This window comes from Podarcis erhardii (assembly GCF_964252035.2).
Source record: "Podarcis erhardii genome assembly, chromosome: 8".
NCBI classification, from domain to species: Eukaryota; Metazoa; Chordata; class Lepidosauria; order Squamata; family Lacertidae; genus Podarcis; species Podarcis erhardii.
In genome coordinates this window covers 39,293,797-39,311,024 of record NC_138499.1, presented here as the reverse complement: position 1 = coordinate 39,311,024, position 17,228 = coordinate 39,293,797, and the positions used below count along the sequence as shown (strand labels likewise).

At 41.7% G+C, this 17,228-nt stretch overlaps 1 protein-coding gene and 1 long non-coding RNA gene across 3 annotated transcripts in view; one reads left to right on the top strand and one right to left on the bottom strand.

Annotated features, from left to right (window-relative positions):
- The window catches only part of LOC309348880 (DGAT1/2-independent enzyme synthesizing storage lipids-like), a 33,631-nt gene that overhangs the window by 4,295 nt on the left and 12,108 nt on the right, over nucleotides 1–17,228 (bottom strand). Inside the window, exons 1-4 of one of the 2 annotated variants that reach the window (XM_081874676.1) lie at nucleotides 4,979–5,098; nucleotides 4,429–4,803; nucleotides 2,459–2,623; nucleotides 917–1,107 (exon numbers count right to left, since the gene is read on the bottom strand). In XM_081874676.1, coding sequence (XP_081730802.1) covers nucleotides 917–1,107; nucleotides 2,459–2,623; nucleotides 4,429–4,708 — 636 coding nt within the window. In that variant the 5' untranslated portion in view covers nucleotides 4,709–4,803; nucleotides 4,979–5,098. Of the gene's footprint in view, nucleotides 1–916; nucleotides 1,108–2,458; nucleotides 2,624–4,428; nucleotides 4,804–4,978; nucleotides 5,099–17,228 lie in introns of those variants that run through there. The other variant, XM_081874677.1, reaches the window with a different exon arrangement.
- Nucleotides 5,415–17,228, top strand: part of LOC309349122 — a 128,562-nt gene continuing 116,748 nt past the window's right edge. The window contains exons 1-2 of the long non-coding RNA XR_014159734.1: nucleotides 5,415–5,932; nucleotides 11,849–11,916. This is a non-coding gene — a long non-coding RNA (uncharacterized lncRNA). The remainder of the gene's footprint in view (nucleotides 5,933–11,848; nucleotides 11,917–17,228) is intronic.

The following is a 17,228-nucleotide window of genomic DNA, read 5'->3' as shown; positions in this document are numbered from 1 at the left end:
GAACCAGATGGCTGAAGCATTGAAGGAAACAAAGAAAGTCTGCCATCGGAAATAAAAGGAGGGGGACGGGGGGGATAAGAACTTTGAAAACTTTCTTTTTCAAGAAAAAGCATTCAAACTTTTATACTCCTCCCCCCTGGATTCAACTGGCGGCAGCTATAGCATCTCGGGAACTATTGGCAGACAATTTGGCTTTAATTGAATTGAGGCAAAAAGAGATGCTTTTATGATTTAGATCTATTGCTCAGCAATCTGGTGAAGCAATAAGGGATAAAATAATTGAGGCACTTGCAAATCTTCTTGAGACTCAAAAGCAGGAGGTACATCAAGCTATTGATCATGCTTTCAGGGTTAAATCCCCGTATGCTAAGAAGAAAACATTTCCAGGAGATTGTATGGTTCTTTTTTTATTCTAGAAATATCAAAGACTGAGTGCTCCAGACATATTATGAGAAGGATCTTGAAATAGATGATGACTGGCAGCATTAAGATAAATTCTGCAGTGTAATGTGTTTTGATGGATTCAATAATGGAAAACTGAATAGTATAGTTTTTGTAAAATATGCAAGGATTTATGATATGTAAAATGAACTATCAAAGGAGAAGAAAGGAAGTCATTGATATCTTAAGGATGTAAAATGAGTATTTTAAACATTAAAACAAATTTTTAAAATAAAATTATATATAAAAAGAAAGATAAAAGGAAAATGCTTTTCTTTTTTAAATGTCATGAATTTCAGTAGGTTTGTTTTAAAGCAGGGGTGGGGAGACCTGTGGCACTCCAGATATCATTTGACCCCCAAACAGGATATTTGCCATCCTCAGCTTTTTTGGATGCTGGATCAAGGATGTCAACACATTACGTCTTATCTAGGATAATCGTGAAGGCAATGCAGATTGCACAAAGATCACTCACCACTTTCGCCTCCAAAGCTGCCTGAGCAAAACCTGTGCGTTTACCCCACATTATGCAGTAATCGTGACTATACAGTGCTTCTCTACCTCCACCAGGTGCAATGCCCAGTAAATGGCCTTTCTTCATTATTTCCACAATTTCAGCTTTCTTGTAAGATTTCAACCTGATCACATAATAAAACATCTGCAGCCCTGAAAAAAATAAGCTCCAAATAGAAGAATGCTGTTTTTTGTGAAACTTATTTAGGAAATACTGTGGATACAATACAAGTGCCATTATTCCAAAGATATTGCACTATTATGGATCACAAGCATAGCTCTCTGCCATCCATTTCAACTATGATTTCATGGATGGGGAATTTCAATGCCTTTAGGGTACAGAGCTTTTGGATACAGTAGACACACACACGGGAGGCGAGGGGAGGAGATACACAGAAGGAACTGAGGAGACTATGCTGATGGAAAACCGCCACCTCCAGCAGAGATTGGTACACAGATATATGGGTGGAGGTTATATGCTGCATTAATTAACCTAGTGGAAAAACTCCAAACAGCGCTCTGTGCTACTGGGCCTCTTTGGCCTCCTTCCTTCCTTCCTTTAAATGACCTTTCTGTGATGTCATAGTTTCCTGGTGTGGCTGCTGTGTGCGTGCAGAGGAAGATGATGTGGGGGGAGTGGCAGTGGAGGGCCATGAACACTACAGCAAGGGTGCCACATGTGTTTGATTGCAGTGTCACATGGGGGCATAAAAGATGTGTGTGGGAGTGCTTGATTGGTTATGTGTTTGGGTGGGGCCATGTTTTCTGGGATCTGTGTGCAGATTTGGTGATAGGTTGGACTTGCTATGAAAGCCACGGACATGTCTTTTGGGCTTCACTTGGGTTTCTGCCCTTTTCCTTAGCTGTAGCTCCCACTGCATCCCAGCTGCCACCCAGTGGTGTTTGAATACAGAGGATTTTGCACAGGTGGTTTGCTAGTGCAGATGCTCCCAAGCAGATTCCCATACTTTGCGTTGTTCTTTCCAGTAAGGAATATCCCATCTTTACTAATGACTGAACTTTGCAAAACTCTTTGTACTTGAGGAAATCATCAACTTAGACACCCCAAAGCCTACGCCTTTCCCTGTTCTGGTATTAAAGTGAACAGCAATTATTACATGAGAGCTTGTAGTCATAGCATAGGAATCAGATGACATTATCCAGATTCCTCAGTTTTTAGATCTCTGGGGAAGAATGTAGGCAGAAAAGCACAGCATTTCTTCATGGAGACCATTTCTGCTGACTCAGTTTTGAACTGGAAATAATTATTCATCCTGCATTCATTCTCTTTTACTAGCAATGACTTGGTGTGAAAGTATCTTCATCTGCACTAACTAAACTATTTCACCTGTTGCTGCTATTTTATTTATCAATTGTTTTTACCTGCTTTCCTCATATACAGCTTTATAATTTAAAGCATTTTTTTCATAGCTTATAGCATTGTTTTATGTCATATTTTACATGTTTTAAGTAAAAAAGCATGATTTAAATTTAAATAATTTACCTGGTATCCAATACGCGACATGATGAATTAATGAAAAGCACCCTCTCCCCGTCTCTAAAAAATATCTAGCCACAAATAAGGCATAGCCGAGAGGAGCAACTCCATGATGATAAATAATAATCCCTGGTCCTTTAGGGAGATTTTCCATGCCAGTAATTTCATAACCTGAAAATAATACGAAATGCAACAAAGAAATATCGCAACCATTACTGGAGAAAATCAGTGTGGTTCAGGGGGAAAAAAAGAAATTTAAGATCAGGTTAAAAGCTCTGTTATATGATTTTGAATTATGGAGTTGGAGGAGACTCTTGAGAGTCCCATGGACTGCAAGAAGATCAAACCTATCCATTCTTAAGGAAAGAGCCCTGAGTGCTCACTGGAAGGACAGATCCTGAAGCTGAGGCTCCAATACTTTGGCTACTTCATGAGAAGAGAAGACTCCCTGGAAAGGATCCTGATGTTGGGAAAGATTGAGGGCACAAGGAGAAGGGGTCAACAGAGGACAAGATGGTTGGACAGTGTTCTCGAAGCTACCAGCATGAGTCTGACTCAACCGTGGGAGGCGGTGGAAGACAGGAGTGCCTGGCATGCTCTGGTCCATGGGGTCACGACGAGTCAGACACGACTAAATGACTAAACATCAATGACAATATGCTCCAGCATTCTGGATGCTAGGTTGTCATCCACATGCATCAAGACTTTCTCTGTGGTGGTCCCTTAATGAATGAATGAAGGGATTTCTCCTCTCGTGGAATGTTCCTTCCTTGCTTCCTTTTGAGCACAGGTGGAAACATTTTTGCCCAGTCTTTGAGTGAGCTAAAACTGTGTTTTGCTGTTTTAGTCTGCTTTAAGCTTTTATATGGAGTTTAGCCCTTGGGATGGTTTAATATGTTGTTTCAACACTTACAGTAACATGAGACCTGTGGGAAGCATTGAGAACATATAAAGAGTCCTATGGATCAGGCCAAAGGACTCTGTATTAGACCATCCTGTTTCTCACCATGTCCATCTAAATTAGTTGCCATCACCACATCCTGTGCTGGCAAATTCCATAGTTTGTGTACATACAGTGGTACCTCGAGTTACAGATGCTTCAGGGTACAAACGCTTCAGGTTACAGACTCTGCTAACTCAGAAATAGTACCTCAGGTTAACAACTTTCCTTCGGGATGAGAAGAGAAATTTGAGGCAGCCTATGACAGGAGTGCATTCGAGTTCAGAGATCACAGTTTGACAGCTGGGTCAGCTTGGCAACAAATGGAACTGCAAAGCCGTTGGGAACTCACTTTTGACCTCCATAGTGACTACAGTGGTACCTCAAGTTAAGAACTTAATTCATTCTGGAGGTCTGTTCTTAACCTGAAACTGTTCTTAACCTGAGGTACCACTTTAGTGGGGACTCCTGCTGCCGCTGGGCCGCCATGGTGCAATTTCTGTTCTCATCCTGTAGCAAAGTTCTGTAACCTGAAGCGTCTGTAACCCGAGGTACCACTGTACATAGTTGCTAATAGTGCCTCTGTGAGGGGTAAACAACATTCTCCAGGTTTCTTTAGGGGAAGAAGCGTACTTAAAATGTGGTTTAAATGTATGGTGTTTATGCAGCCACCAGCTGACCCTTTCCTTTGTAATCTGTCTTATTTATTTATTTATTTTATCATTTATTGAATTCATATAACGCCCTCAGGGCGTATATAAGGAGGAGGCTGGCTCAGGGCCTTAGTTTCATACTTCATAAAATGCTTTGTTTTTCTTATTACATAAATAAATAGCCATGCCTTTATTTTGATCCTTATATAGCCAACCCAAACTTGTAACTGTTGTGACTCTGAGGGGGGTTCAGAGGTCCAGTCCTGATTCACTGTGGCAACTATTGTACCAGTGCTTCAAGCCTGAAATTCTGATCCTCAGTCCTATGAAATTATAGTGACTCATAAGGAAGAATTATTGCTATGAAAGAAACTTTTACTCACCATGCCATATCTTTCCATATATATCTGCAATATGAGCAAAAATTTTCCTTGGCTTTTTCCAAATTTTGCTATCAGGACCAGTTTCTTGGTGCTTATTCATCTTCTTGTAAACATATAGCCCAAATGAGCAAGCACAGCCAACCAAATATATATCTATTATTAATGAACAAAGCAAAATCAGAAGCTTACGAAACCACCAAGGGTGAACCACTGAGCTCAGGTATTCTTCTAAATAAGGAAAACTAATCAAGTTTTGCAGCATTTGAGTAAACCAGCTCATTGTTTCCTGATCTGAAGCACCAAGCGTATGCCAATGAAATAACTATATGAAGTGAAATTTTCTTCAGTTGTGATGCTATTTCCCCCACTGTTTACCTGGAAAACAGAAAATGCAGTACATTGGTTTGATCTGTATGGTTTGATCAGTATGGTTTCAAATAGAATGAGAGACTTTGATGAGATTCCTGCATTTCAGGGGGTTGACTAGATGACCCTTGGAACCCTTCCAAATCTACACTTTATGATTATCTGAACAAAAACTTTTACTTACATTCCTGGTAAGCCTAAATTGCCTTTAATTCAGTCACCTCTCTCTTGAAGCAGCAGAAGTCTTGTCTGGTGCACTTTTTTGTAGGCTAATTTCCACCCCTATGGCGACATGTCCCTTTATGTGGCTCTTTAAAAACACTCTGATGGGTGTGCCATCTGAATGAGGAAACGAAGAATTGTGAAAAAGAGGGAGTGCTTAGAGTGCCTGCTACTTGGAAGTTGTGGCCATTTGTAATTAAGGATAACTTAAGGAATCACACCTACAATAGCAGTCATATTGCACAATAACATATTGGGTCACAGAAAACCAGTTATTGATTAAGGAGGAAAGGTAGGAATTGTGACAAGATATGCATGTAAAAGGATCATCCTGCAATACGTAAACCTTAATAACATGTCATTTTTACACTATTGAACCTTAGCACTATAAAAGCTCTTCCACTGAGTGCTGCCATTTAATTCTACAGCAGCATGCGTATGTGGATTTCATTAAGACCTACTAGGTTTGAATACTGAATCTCAAGTAATCATCCTCAGTAATCAATCCTACACTAATAAACTTGACCAGCTACTTGTGCTCTGGGCATTGTCTAAGATCTCCAATACCATGTATTTGATTGTTTGGTTAAATTCTGCCATGCTGATTTTTCTGCAGGCAGCTCATCAAAAAGCTTCTTCACTCGTTGCTCCTGCAGTATGCTTTGCTTTCTCAGGAGCTCCAGAAATTCCAGGTTGACATGCTTTGACATCAAAGGGTCTCCGGCTTTCGGTACATGTTCAATATTGTCAGGTGGGGGTCCAACATGCATTCGTCAGTTATGTCAGAGCAATACTATAATCACATACACATATGGTGGTCTTAACGTTTATTTCTAAAAGAAACATGAAAGTGATATGAAAGTAGCCAAGACAAATGTGCCACAGAAGCCCACCAACCCTTGCAAAGGCCGAATAGGTCGGCGCCAGCGTTTGATGGCGGTCCTAGCCTCAAGCTCCGAGGCAGGACTGCTCCGTAAGTTCGGGTCTTACCCGCTACGGCAAGCGGGGGACCCCTAAAATCACAGGCGCTGAAGCCTGTGAGCAAGGAGATTCGGTGGGCACCTTTGCGCCCCCCCGGCATCGTGAAAGAGCCTTTTTAAAGGCTCCGGAGCGGCATCGGGGTGAGCGCGGTGCTGAGGATCGCTACCCAGCTTACGGAGTGAAGCCGCGTCGCCATTAACGGAGAGCGCCGATTCCTTTCTGAAATCAACGATTGGCAACAACAATACCCGTGAGTAAGATTGCAAAAGTAAGACGGGATTTAAAAAATTTAGAAGATTTGGCTGAAAACGGGAAGGCAAAATTAAGGAAGTCAGCCTCCCGGAACTGCATGATTAACGGAGCAATGAAAAGACTAAGCTGTGTTTAAACGGACTTTCCTTTTAACTCTTATTAAACCAGACATCGAAAGGATCTCCCCCCTGTTCTGCAGGAGAAGGGGGGGAGGAAACAGAATTAATTTAACCTGCAAAAGAAAGGGATAAGGAATAAAAAACCTCTGCTGCTGATACTTCTGGCCAGGCTGCCGGAGCAGCGATCGCCTGAAAAAAGGAACTGTCAAGTGAGCTGTCAAAGGACAGCGGCTACAAAATAAGACTTATTTTGAAACATACTCGGGACTTTGGTGGATTACAATTTTAACAGTAAAGTGCTACAAACTAAAGACTTTTAATGGGACTTTTGCCTTTGGACTTTCTGTTTCTTTGTTCTGGGTGCCTTTGGACGGTTACAATTTCCTCCTCTAGAGGGCTTTAGTTACATTACGGAGTATCCAGTGGGATTTTCCACTTGCAACTTTCCTGTGTGAATGACCTTGAGTTATGAGCAACCCGCCAGAAGAGATTTCAACAAGAAGTAAAACAAAGCAGGCTCAAAAACAAGCTCAAAAAAGAGGCTCCTTATCAGGAGCAGCAGCTGCACAAGAAAAAATAACAGCAGCATCAATGGAGTCAATGACACAGGCCCTGCTTAAAATAAATCAGTCACTAGAAGTACTTACCAAGCAATCTGCAGAACTCACTAAACAGTCTACAGAGAACTCAAAGAAATTGACGGAGTTGACAACAAGACTAGACCTGAATACAACAACAATTTCATCTAATACAGATTCTATAAACCGTTTGGTTCAAGAATCTACGGAAACAAGGAGAATAGCTGAGAGTGCTAGGTTCACTGCTGAAGAAACCAAAGGAAAGTTTGCGCCTATTGTAAAAAAAGTACATGAACATGATTCAGCATTAGCCCTACTAGAACTGGAAAGGAAAAGTAAGAATCTGAAATTAAGACTGGTTCCAGAAGAGGAAGAGGACAAGCTCGGGGAATTCCTTACAGACAAATTTCAAGACTTCTGGAATGATGAGCTAGATGGAGAGGAAGATGAATTTATGATAACCTCAGCCTTTCGGATTGGCAGGAAGCAAGGGAAGAAGCCAAGAGATTGTTTAATTACCTTAGGATCAAAGGAACAAAGAGACAAAATATTGAACCTACATTTCCAGAAGGCCTTGGTCATTAAAAATTCTCAGATTCAAATCTTCAAGGATATTCCTAAATACTTTTTGGAGGTTAGATCTCAATTTAAAGAACTAGTTGATCTACTTAAGAAGAATAATATCCCATTCAGGTGGGAATTTCCACAAGGGCTGTCCTTTAGCTACAAAGGGAAGAAAATTAAAATAAAAACAAACCAGGATAAAGAGTTCTTTTTGGAAAGAAATCAAGAGGATCTTCAGAAAGGAACTGTCAGCGAGGAGGAAGTACCGGACATCTCAAATCTATCATTTGGACTGAACCGAGCACCGACCGAGGAGGAACAACAACTTGGTGCAGTCGGTGGAAGGTCTACCCAGTAACCAAAATGTCTCTGCAACTCTTCAGTTGGAACTGCAATGGTTTGAACCACCCTCGAAAAAGGGGCCAAGTATTTCATTTATTAAAGAAGGAACATCTAGACGTAATCTATTTACAAGAAACTCACATTGCCAGGATACATAGAAAACTTTTAACAAACAAGAGATTAGGACAAGAATTTATATCATCAGATAGAGTCAAGAAAAGAGGAGTTGTGATTTATGTCAAGGAAAAATTTGAACCAAAATTGATCTTTAAGGATGACCAAGGAAGATACCTGGCAGTGGAAATCCAAATTTATGGAGAAAAAATATTGATTGTTGGAGTTTATGCACCAAATGAGGGGAAGGCTGAATTCTTCAAGAAGTTGCATGAGACTTTAATGGACTTTTTGGACTTTAAAATTATAATGATGGGTGACATGAATGGAGTCGTCTCTACAAACATGGATAAGGCCCAAAGACAAACAATATCTAATGACGGAAGACTACCAAAGACTTTTTTTGACCTGACTGACACTATGGATCTGATCGATATTTGGAGAACTAGGAACCCTCTGGAAAGGGAGGGGACTTTCTTCTCTGAAGCAAAAATGACATGGACTAGAATTGATCAAATATGGATTTCTAGTAATCTGGCATCAAAGGTTAAAAAAACAGAAATCTGCCCAAAGACCTGCTCTGACCACAATGCTGTCAAGATGGAAATGAAACTGACAACAGCTGGAACCTTTAGATGGAGAATGAATGACACTCTCTTTGGAGATGGGGAAATTTGCAAAAAGGCCCAAGAAACACTTAAAGACTACTTCGAGATCAATTTGAGATCAGACACAGAAAAAAGAATCATTTGGGACGCAAGTAAAGCCGTGATGCGTGGCTTCCTAATACAACAGAATTCAATAAAGAGGAAAAAGCAGAATGAGAAGAAAGAGAAAATTTGGAATCTAATAAAAGAAGGGGAGAAGAAATTGAGATCTAAGCCTAAATCCCAGGAGATATTAAGAGAAATAAAATTCTATCAAACACAATATATGGAATTGACGAACCAGGAAATAGAATGGAAAATTAAACAAATGAGACAAAAGACTTTTGAATCTGCAGATAAATGTGGGAAGCTACTGTCTTGGCAACTGAAAAAGAGACAAAAATTGAATACAGTGACATCACTCGAAGTAGATGGGAAGTCTATTAATAAACCAAATGAGATAAGTAATTGTTTTCAAAGTTTCTTTAAGAAATTATACAAACAAGGGCCAAAAAATGAACAGGAGATAGAAGAATTTATTGGAAAATACGGACTATCAAAAATCTCTGAAAACAACAGAAGGAGTTTAAACGAGAAAATTACAGATCAAGAAATAGAGAGTGCCATCCAGGATATGAAGCTGGGAAAATCTCCAGGACCAGATGGATTAACTGCGAGATATTATAAAGTATTGAAGGATTGGTTAATACAACCATTGAAAGAAGTCTGCAATCAAATTTTGGAGGGGAAAAAGGCTCCCGAATCGTGGAAGGAAGCATTCATCTCACTTATACCAAAGACAGAAACTGAGAAACATCAAGTCAAGAATTACCGCCCTATATCACTTTTGAACGTGGATTATAAAATTTTTGCAGACATTCTAGCAAAAAGATTCAAAAAAGTGCTGTTAGAGGAGATTCACAGGGACCAAACAGGCTTTCTACCAGGCAGGCATTTGTCAGACAATGTGAGGAATATTATAGATATTCTAGAACTTTTGGAAACTGACATAAATAGAAAAGCTGTTTTGATTTTTGTGGATGCAGAGAAAGCCTTTGACAATATTTGTTGGAGCTTTATGAAGAGGAATCTCCAAGGAATGGGGGTAGGCAAGAACTTTGAAAATGGTATAAGTGCAATTTATTCTGAGCAAAAGGCCAAACTTATTGTAAATGGTATGGTTATGGATGAAATTCCAATAGAGAAAGGGACACGACAGGGATGCCCAATTTCCCCTCTATTGTTTATATCGGTACTGGAGGTTTTCCTTAACATGATTAGAAGAGACCAGCTGGTTAAAGGTATACAGGTCGGAACTAAACATTATAAGCTAAGAGCATTTGCAGATGACCTAGTTTTGACACTACAACAGCCAGAAACTAGTACAAAAAGAGTTTTGGAACTTATTGAAATATTTGGTCAGGTAGCAGGTTTTAAATTGAATAAACACAAGACAAAGGTGTTGGAAAAAAATCTCACGGTGGGGGAAAAAGATAGTTTTCAAAGAGAAACTGGTTTGGAAATTACTAAAAAGGTAAAATATCTGGGGGTGAACTTAACATCTAAGAATGTGAATCTATTTAAAGATAATTATGAGAAATGCTGGGCTGAAGTGAAGAAAGATTTCGATATATGGTCAAGATTGAGACTTTCCTTGTTAGGCCGAATTGCTGTAATTAAGATGAATGTATTGCCGAGATTGTTGTTTTTGTTCCAGACATTGCAAATTTTAGATAAGATGGACTGTTTCAAGAAGTGGCAGAAAGATATATCTAAATTTGTCTGGCAGGGCAAAAAACCCAGAATTAAATTTAAGATTTTGACTGATGCAAAGGATAGAGGGGGCTTTGCCCTGCCGGACTTAAAACTTTATTATGAAGCAGCAGCTTTTTGCTGGCTGAAACCATGGCTACTTCTTGAGAATACAGACATTCTGGACCTGGAAGGTTATGATAATAGTTTTGGTTGGCATGCATATTTATGGTATGACAAGGTAAAGGTACATAGAAATTTTAAAAATCATATTATTAGGAAAGCATTGTATAATGTATGGAATCGATATAAAGATTTGTTTGAAAGTAAAACCCCCAGGTGGCTGTCACCAATGGAAGCTAAGGCGGTAAAAAGATTGAACATGGATACAGACTGGCCAAAATATTGTGAAATTGTAGAATATGATGGTGAAAAGCTGAAACTACAGAGTTTTGAGAAATTGAAACCTAAAGTCCGAGACTGGTTACATTATTACCAGATTAATGAAACTTTTAAGCAGGACAGAAAACTAGGATTTCAGAAGGAGAGGTCAAAGTTAGAAACAGAATTGCTAGAACCCAATACTAAGAATTTGTCTAGAATGTATAATCTGCTGCTAAAATGGAACACACAAGATGAAACGGTTAAATCAGCCATGATTAAGTGGGCACAAGATATTGGTCATGATATTATGTTTGCTGACTGGGAGCAGTTATGGACCACAGGTATTAAATTTACGGCATGTAGTGCCCTGAAAGAGAACATAATGAAAATGATCTATAGGTGGTACATGACCCCAGTCAAGCTTGCAAAGATATATCATTTGCCCAATAACAATTGCTGGAAGTGTAATGAATGTGAAGGAACTTTTTATCACCTTTGGTGGACCTGCCCAAAGATTAAGGCCTACTGGGAAATGATCTATAATGAAATTAAGAAAATCCTTAAGTGGACATTTGTAAAGAAACCGGAGGCTTTTCTCTTGGGCATGGTCGGCCAATTGGTACCAAAGAAAGATAGGACCTTTTTTATGTACGCAACAACAGCAGCAAGAATCCTTTTGGCGAAGTATTGGAAGACTAAAGAACTACCTACTCTGGAAGAATGGCAGACCAAGGTGACTGAATTTATGGGACTGGCAGAGATGACCGGCAGAATCCGTGACCAGAAGAAAGAGACAGTGGAGGAGGACTGGAAAAAATTTAAAATCTATCTTAAAAATTGTTGTAAAATTTCGGAATGTTAAGATGTCAGGGGATTGGACACTAAGAATTACAGCTATAAATCGAAATTTATAAAGCAGAAACTCTTTTTAAAGAGAATTAAATATAAAAATGGGATAAAGAATTGCTAAAAATTTTGAAATTTGGATGCAGTGAAGGGGAGGTTTGGGGAAGTCGCATTATGTTTGTTTTGTTTTTTCTTTATGTTGTAAAATCAATAAAAATTATTATAAAAAAAAAAAAAAACAAAGGCCGAATAGGTAAAGGTTCTTTTGGCATGTGGGTGGAGGAAATAAAAAGGCACCTGTTAGGATGGGTAGTGCAGAAGGCAGCAGAAAGAATATGGGAAATAACTGCTTCAAAATTTTACAACTGGGATACATCATTCTGGATATTCAGATATATGATTGGGGCAAGGGGTTATTTTTTTGTAATCCAATAGCCGAGGGTTTTATGGGGGGAACAAACCAGTGTATTGCATCACTTCTACTTATCTGGAGGTAGATGGAGAGTGGGGAAGATAGTGGCAAGGTGGGTGTGATTTAAACAAATCAATGGAACCAATCCAGTGCTCCTGTTTGTTTGTTTGTTTGTTTGTTTGTTTGTTTGTTTGTTTATACCATGCTGACCTCGCTTCCAACTTGCCTTTCCCCCTCTACCTCCTGTTAAGCAGCAGCAATGTGACCAGTCAGGTGAGCAGCAGTGCCCCTTCACACTCTGCCAATGCTGTAACCCATCATGCTGCAATGCAGTGGCATGTAAGAAAATGTGTCCTGCAGTTGCTGTGTCTCCTTAATTGCTAGGTACACCCACACCTCCAAGCTGGTGTGATTTTGAAATGGGCTGGCACACCCCATTAAGGTGATATTCACCCTGCATTGTTGAAACTCTCACTATGTGGGCAGTGAGAACTTCAAACAATGATGCTATCAGGATGACAAGAATGGAGCCACTTCTGAATGAATACTACACAAAAATTGCAACAAGTATTATTGATTTCCCATGGCTGCTTACTTGAATATTTTCTGTATATATTTCTGCAGCTTCCATTATTCTAGCATCATTATTTTAGTAAAAAGAACTAGTCACTTTGAGGAATTTTGTTAAAAAAGCAGGATATGAATCTAAATAAATTAAATAAACCATTTAAAGATTAAGAAGCATACTGTGACCAAATTTTTACTGTATTTTTCGCTCCATAAGATGTACCTGACCATAAGAGGCACCTAGTTTTTAGAGGAGGAAAAAAAGTAGAAAAATATTATGCACAGAGCGTGTAAGCGGATCTTGATTTTCTTGCTTTAAAGCAAGCAAAGCAAGAGCTGCTTACTTGGCTTCCGTCCCGCTTTGCGCAGCTCTCACTTTGCTTGCTCATCCCTTCAGAGGCATCCCTCATATCGCGACTGCAGCTGCAGCCAAGGTATCCCTCTGCCGTCCAGTGCTTTCGCTCCATTAAATGCGCAGACATTTCCCCTTACTTTTTAGGAGGAAAAAAGTGCTTTTTATGGAGCGAAAAATATGGTGTTTCCATGGCACAATCTATGTCCATGGCATCATGCCAATGACCATAATACTGTGAGGCGTCATCAAGAATATCTACCTCCCAGCTCTGTAATAACATTCCTCAACACACCCAATGATTTTCAGATCAAAAGCTTGCCCTTTGTTCACAGGGCCATACATCATCTTCAGAAATCAAAAGCTTGGCCTTTGTTCACAGGGCCATACATCATCTTCAGAAATAAATGCCCAAAAAATTATTGAGATGTGTGTGTGTGTGTAAAATCCTAGTTGTTCTAATCACTCTGGGGAGCTTAGAACATAAAAACCAGAGGAACACATCATCAATTAAAAATTTCCTGATGCAGCGTTGCCTTCAGAAAGTTGTGTAGTTGTTTATCTATTTTTCACCAATTCCAGCTGTCTTTTTGTTTTCTCTACTTTTCTTGCTAAAAGTTTAAAAGGATTTGCATTATAGGGCTCAAATCTTGGAGCACCCTTTTATAAACATAAAAGTGCCACTTTTACTCTTTCACATGTAATATTATTTCATGTTTAGTTAAACACTCACCTTCCTGTTATACTGCTCGATTCTGCCTCTACTAGTGCAAGTTGCTTGTGTAGGTCCCCAGGCCACCCCTCAAATAATTTCACACATAACACGTAATTTTAGTTTTGGTTTTTGGGCACTATTTTGGCCACAACTTTATTAAAATACAAAATCAGTGAGTGGTTCAGAGACATTGGTTATGACTATCTGTCCCCCCACCTGGGACAGAACTGACATACCGAGGTTCGATCAGAAGCCAGTAGAAGGGAAAGTCAAAATGGGGGATCATTTGAGCTAAGCGTCGGACCCACGCCGCTCACCCCAGCAGCTCCCCAAGGCTTGCCAGCCCTGGTCCCATGACAGGGATTGGATGAAATCGTGGCAAGCCCCAGGATTCCTTTAACGGAATTCCCTTCAGAGCAATAGGAGGGGCAGGCACAGCCTATCCTGACCCCTCCACGACCAGCATTTTATAACCAATGCCTAACCGCCACACGAGCTCTAACGCTCGCCGTCAACCACTCACAAACCCAACCAGGAACCTAATTTTTCAGCCACCACATCCAGCCAAATATCATTCCCTAAATCAGAAAGGTGTACACCATCCACCCGGTAAAGGGCCACAGCCTTAAAATAAATGCTAGGGTGTGGAATCACTAAGCCACCCAGCTCTAAAACCTTCTTGCACACCACAGAATTAATGCGCTTCCTGGCCTTCTCAGCGGCCTCCGGGCGGGAAACGCCGCGCCAGGATTGCCTCTGCAACAAGTGAGACCAAATAATTCTCACAGAAGGTAGCAAGGCTGCCAAATGCTCCAAATCCCTTCGGATAATGGAACGCAAAGTAAGGCAATCAACAGTTGCCACATCATTTCCCCCCAGCTGCACTACCATGGCCATGGGGGGGGGGGGGAGAAAGCAGCCGACATCTGATAAGCGGCAAAAACTCTTCCCACAACATTCCGCGTCTGGAAATCCATGACACTTGCACGTACTGAGGGAGGCCGAGACACGATCCCCTGGCAGATTGCCTCGCTCTGATGCCAGCCCAATGAACGATGCTGTGTCCCACTATCCAGACGCAGACCGGCGAGGGATCTACAAGTGGAAACAACAAATATTATTTTAAAAAATCAACATTTGTTACGCACATAATCCTTGAAGGCATCCGATTTCCATCTCCCCAGATCCTTAATCCTGGCAGCTGACAAACCCCAATGGGCTGCCATGGTTGCTGCCCCTATGCGAAAGGAATGAGGAGTGAAACCGGAGGCCGCAATCCCACATGCCGCATGATTTTTGTGAACTGATGCCGTGCCAGAGGGCAACCATTTTCATGCATGAGCAGGGGGCCATCCCTAGGAGGTCTCAAGGCCAAGTACTTCCTCACGTCCTTGACCGGACACGGGCCCGCCTCCCCAGTGGCTGGGAGGCAGACCACCTCCCCCCGACCCAACTGGTCAGTTTTGGAGTTGCGCACAACTAGTCTCAACTCCAGGGGGGACACGCTAATGTCCTGAAGGAGCAAACCATGGGAACCAGCAGTAGAGTTGCCCTCTACCATGACCTCTCCCACCCGAAGGGCTCCGAAAAATGCTAGTGAAAAAGCCGCTGAAAAAAGGCGAGCTTCATATCTAGACCAACACACGCTCCTCAGTTTGGTGCGCATACTGGACAACAACTCAAAGGTAATAGGACGCCTGGAAGCCATCCTGGGGGGGGGGGGGCAAGTCTACCCCAACCTTCCATAGCTTTGCGCACCACAAATTTAGAACAAGGGTCCTTGTCGTAAAAGGACTTGCTAAAAAATGAGTTTGCTGCAGAATGAATTCTCAGAGTTCTGGCAGCACGGCCCAGCTGAAACAGGTGTGCCAAATATTGCAGGACCTGAGAAGTGGAAGGAGGGGGTTGAAAATTGGTGGACATTGACTGTGTAAATTTTAAAAAGTCAGTCCAGGCTTTTTTATAGGATCGCAAAGTGGACGTAGAAATGGATGCTGCTACTCCCTGCAAAACTAAGTGCTGCCAAGATTCCAGAGGTGCGGCGGAAAATACTCTGGACATTTCTGAGCTTCTGGAGCCAGGGACCGGAATCGCTCCATCTGAAAATGGGATAGAGCATCAGCAATCTCCTTAGATATCCTGGGGATGTAGCGTGCCAAAAACACAATATTAAACCTCAGACAGTGTAAAACAAAAGCCCGCAAAAGGGCCGATACCCTGGGAGAACGAGACGACTGTTTTGCCAGCACGTTCACCACCGCCTGGTTGTCGGACCAGAAACAAATCTGACGGTCCCTGAATTCAGCGACCCATAAATGCACTGCTACTGCAATGGGGAAAAAACTCAAGAAATGTTAAGTCTCGCGTAATCGCTTCCCCTTGCCAGTCAGGAGGCCACCGCATGGCACACCATCTTCCATTCCAGTACAATCCAAATCCCAATGAACCAGCAGTATCAGAGTGCACCTGAAAATCATTGTGGAGGTTCAAAACGTCCTGCCACAAGGATACACCATTGAATTCTTCTAAGAATTCCAACCAAACCTGCAGGTCCGCCCAGAACTGTGCTGACAGTCGCACTCGATGCTGCGGAGCCCGTAATCCGGCCGTGAGGCTGGCCAAACGGGAGCAGAAGGGGCGACCAGGCGCCACCACTCTGCATGCAAAATTCAAATGACCTAATAAGGACTGGAGCTGCCTCAGGGTAACCTTCCTCAAAGGAAGGATCTCCTGAATAACCCTACGTAAAGTAATTAACTTATCGGGGGTAAGCTGGATGTTTGAGCATTGGTATCCAACCGAATGCCCAAATAGGTCAATTGAGTAGCTGGGCCTTCTATTTTATCTGCCACCAAGGGGACCCCCAGCTCTTCCATAAGGGAAGCAAAGGCCTCCAGTAACACAACACAGCTGCCCATGTCGTGTGCTGAGGCCAACAAAAAGTAATCCAAATAATGGGACACGCCCACTAGGCCAGTCTTAACACGCAAGGCCCAGTCCAAAAAGGTACTAAAACACTCAAAGGCCGCACATGCTACGGAACAACCCATAGGCATAGCCTTGTCAAAATAAAACTTTCCCTCAAATTGGAATTCCAACAGCCAAAAGTCCTCGGGATGAATAGGTAGCAGGCGAAACGCCGACTCAATGTCACACTTCGCCAACAGGGCCCCAGGGCCAAATTTCCTGATCATCTCAATTGCCTGATCAAGGGATGCATATTTCACTGAACAAAGCTCTGGGGGAATAACATCATTTACTGACGTGCCTCTAGGGTGAGATAAGTTATGAATAAGGCGAAATTCCCCCGGAGCCTTCTTCGGGACAATACCCAAAGGTGAAATATGCAACTTAGGAAATGGGGGTATTGTAAAAGGGCCAGCCATACGTTGTAAGGCCAACTCCTTTACAATCTTCCTGCGAGCGATATCAGGCATCTCCCGCACCGACTTCTGATTGCGAGGATTCTGTGCCATGGGCGCCATGGCTACAGGAATCCTAAAACCCACTGAAAACCCTTCCCGCAAATAACCTGCAGCCTCGCGCTTAGGATAAGACTGCAGCCAAGGCAACAATGCTGACAGTCT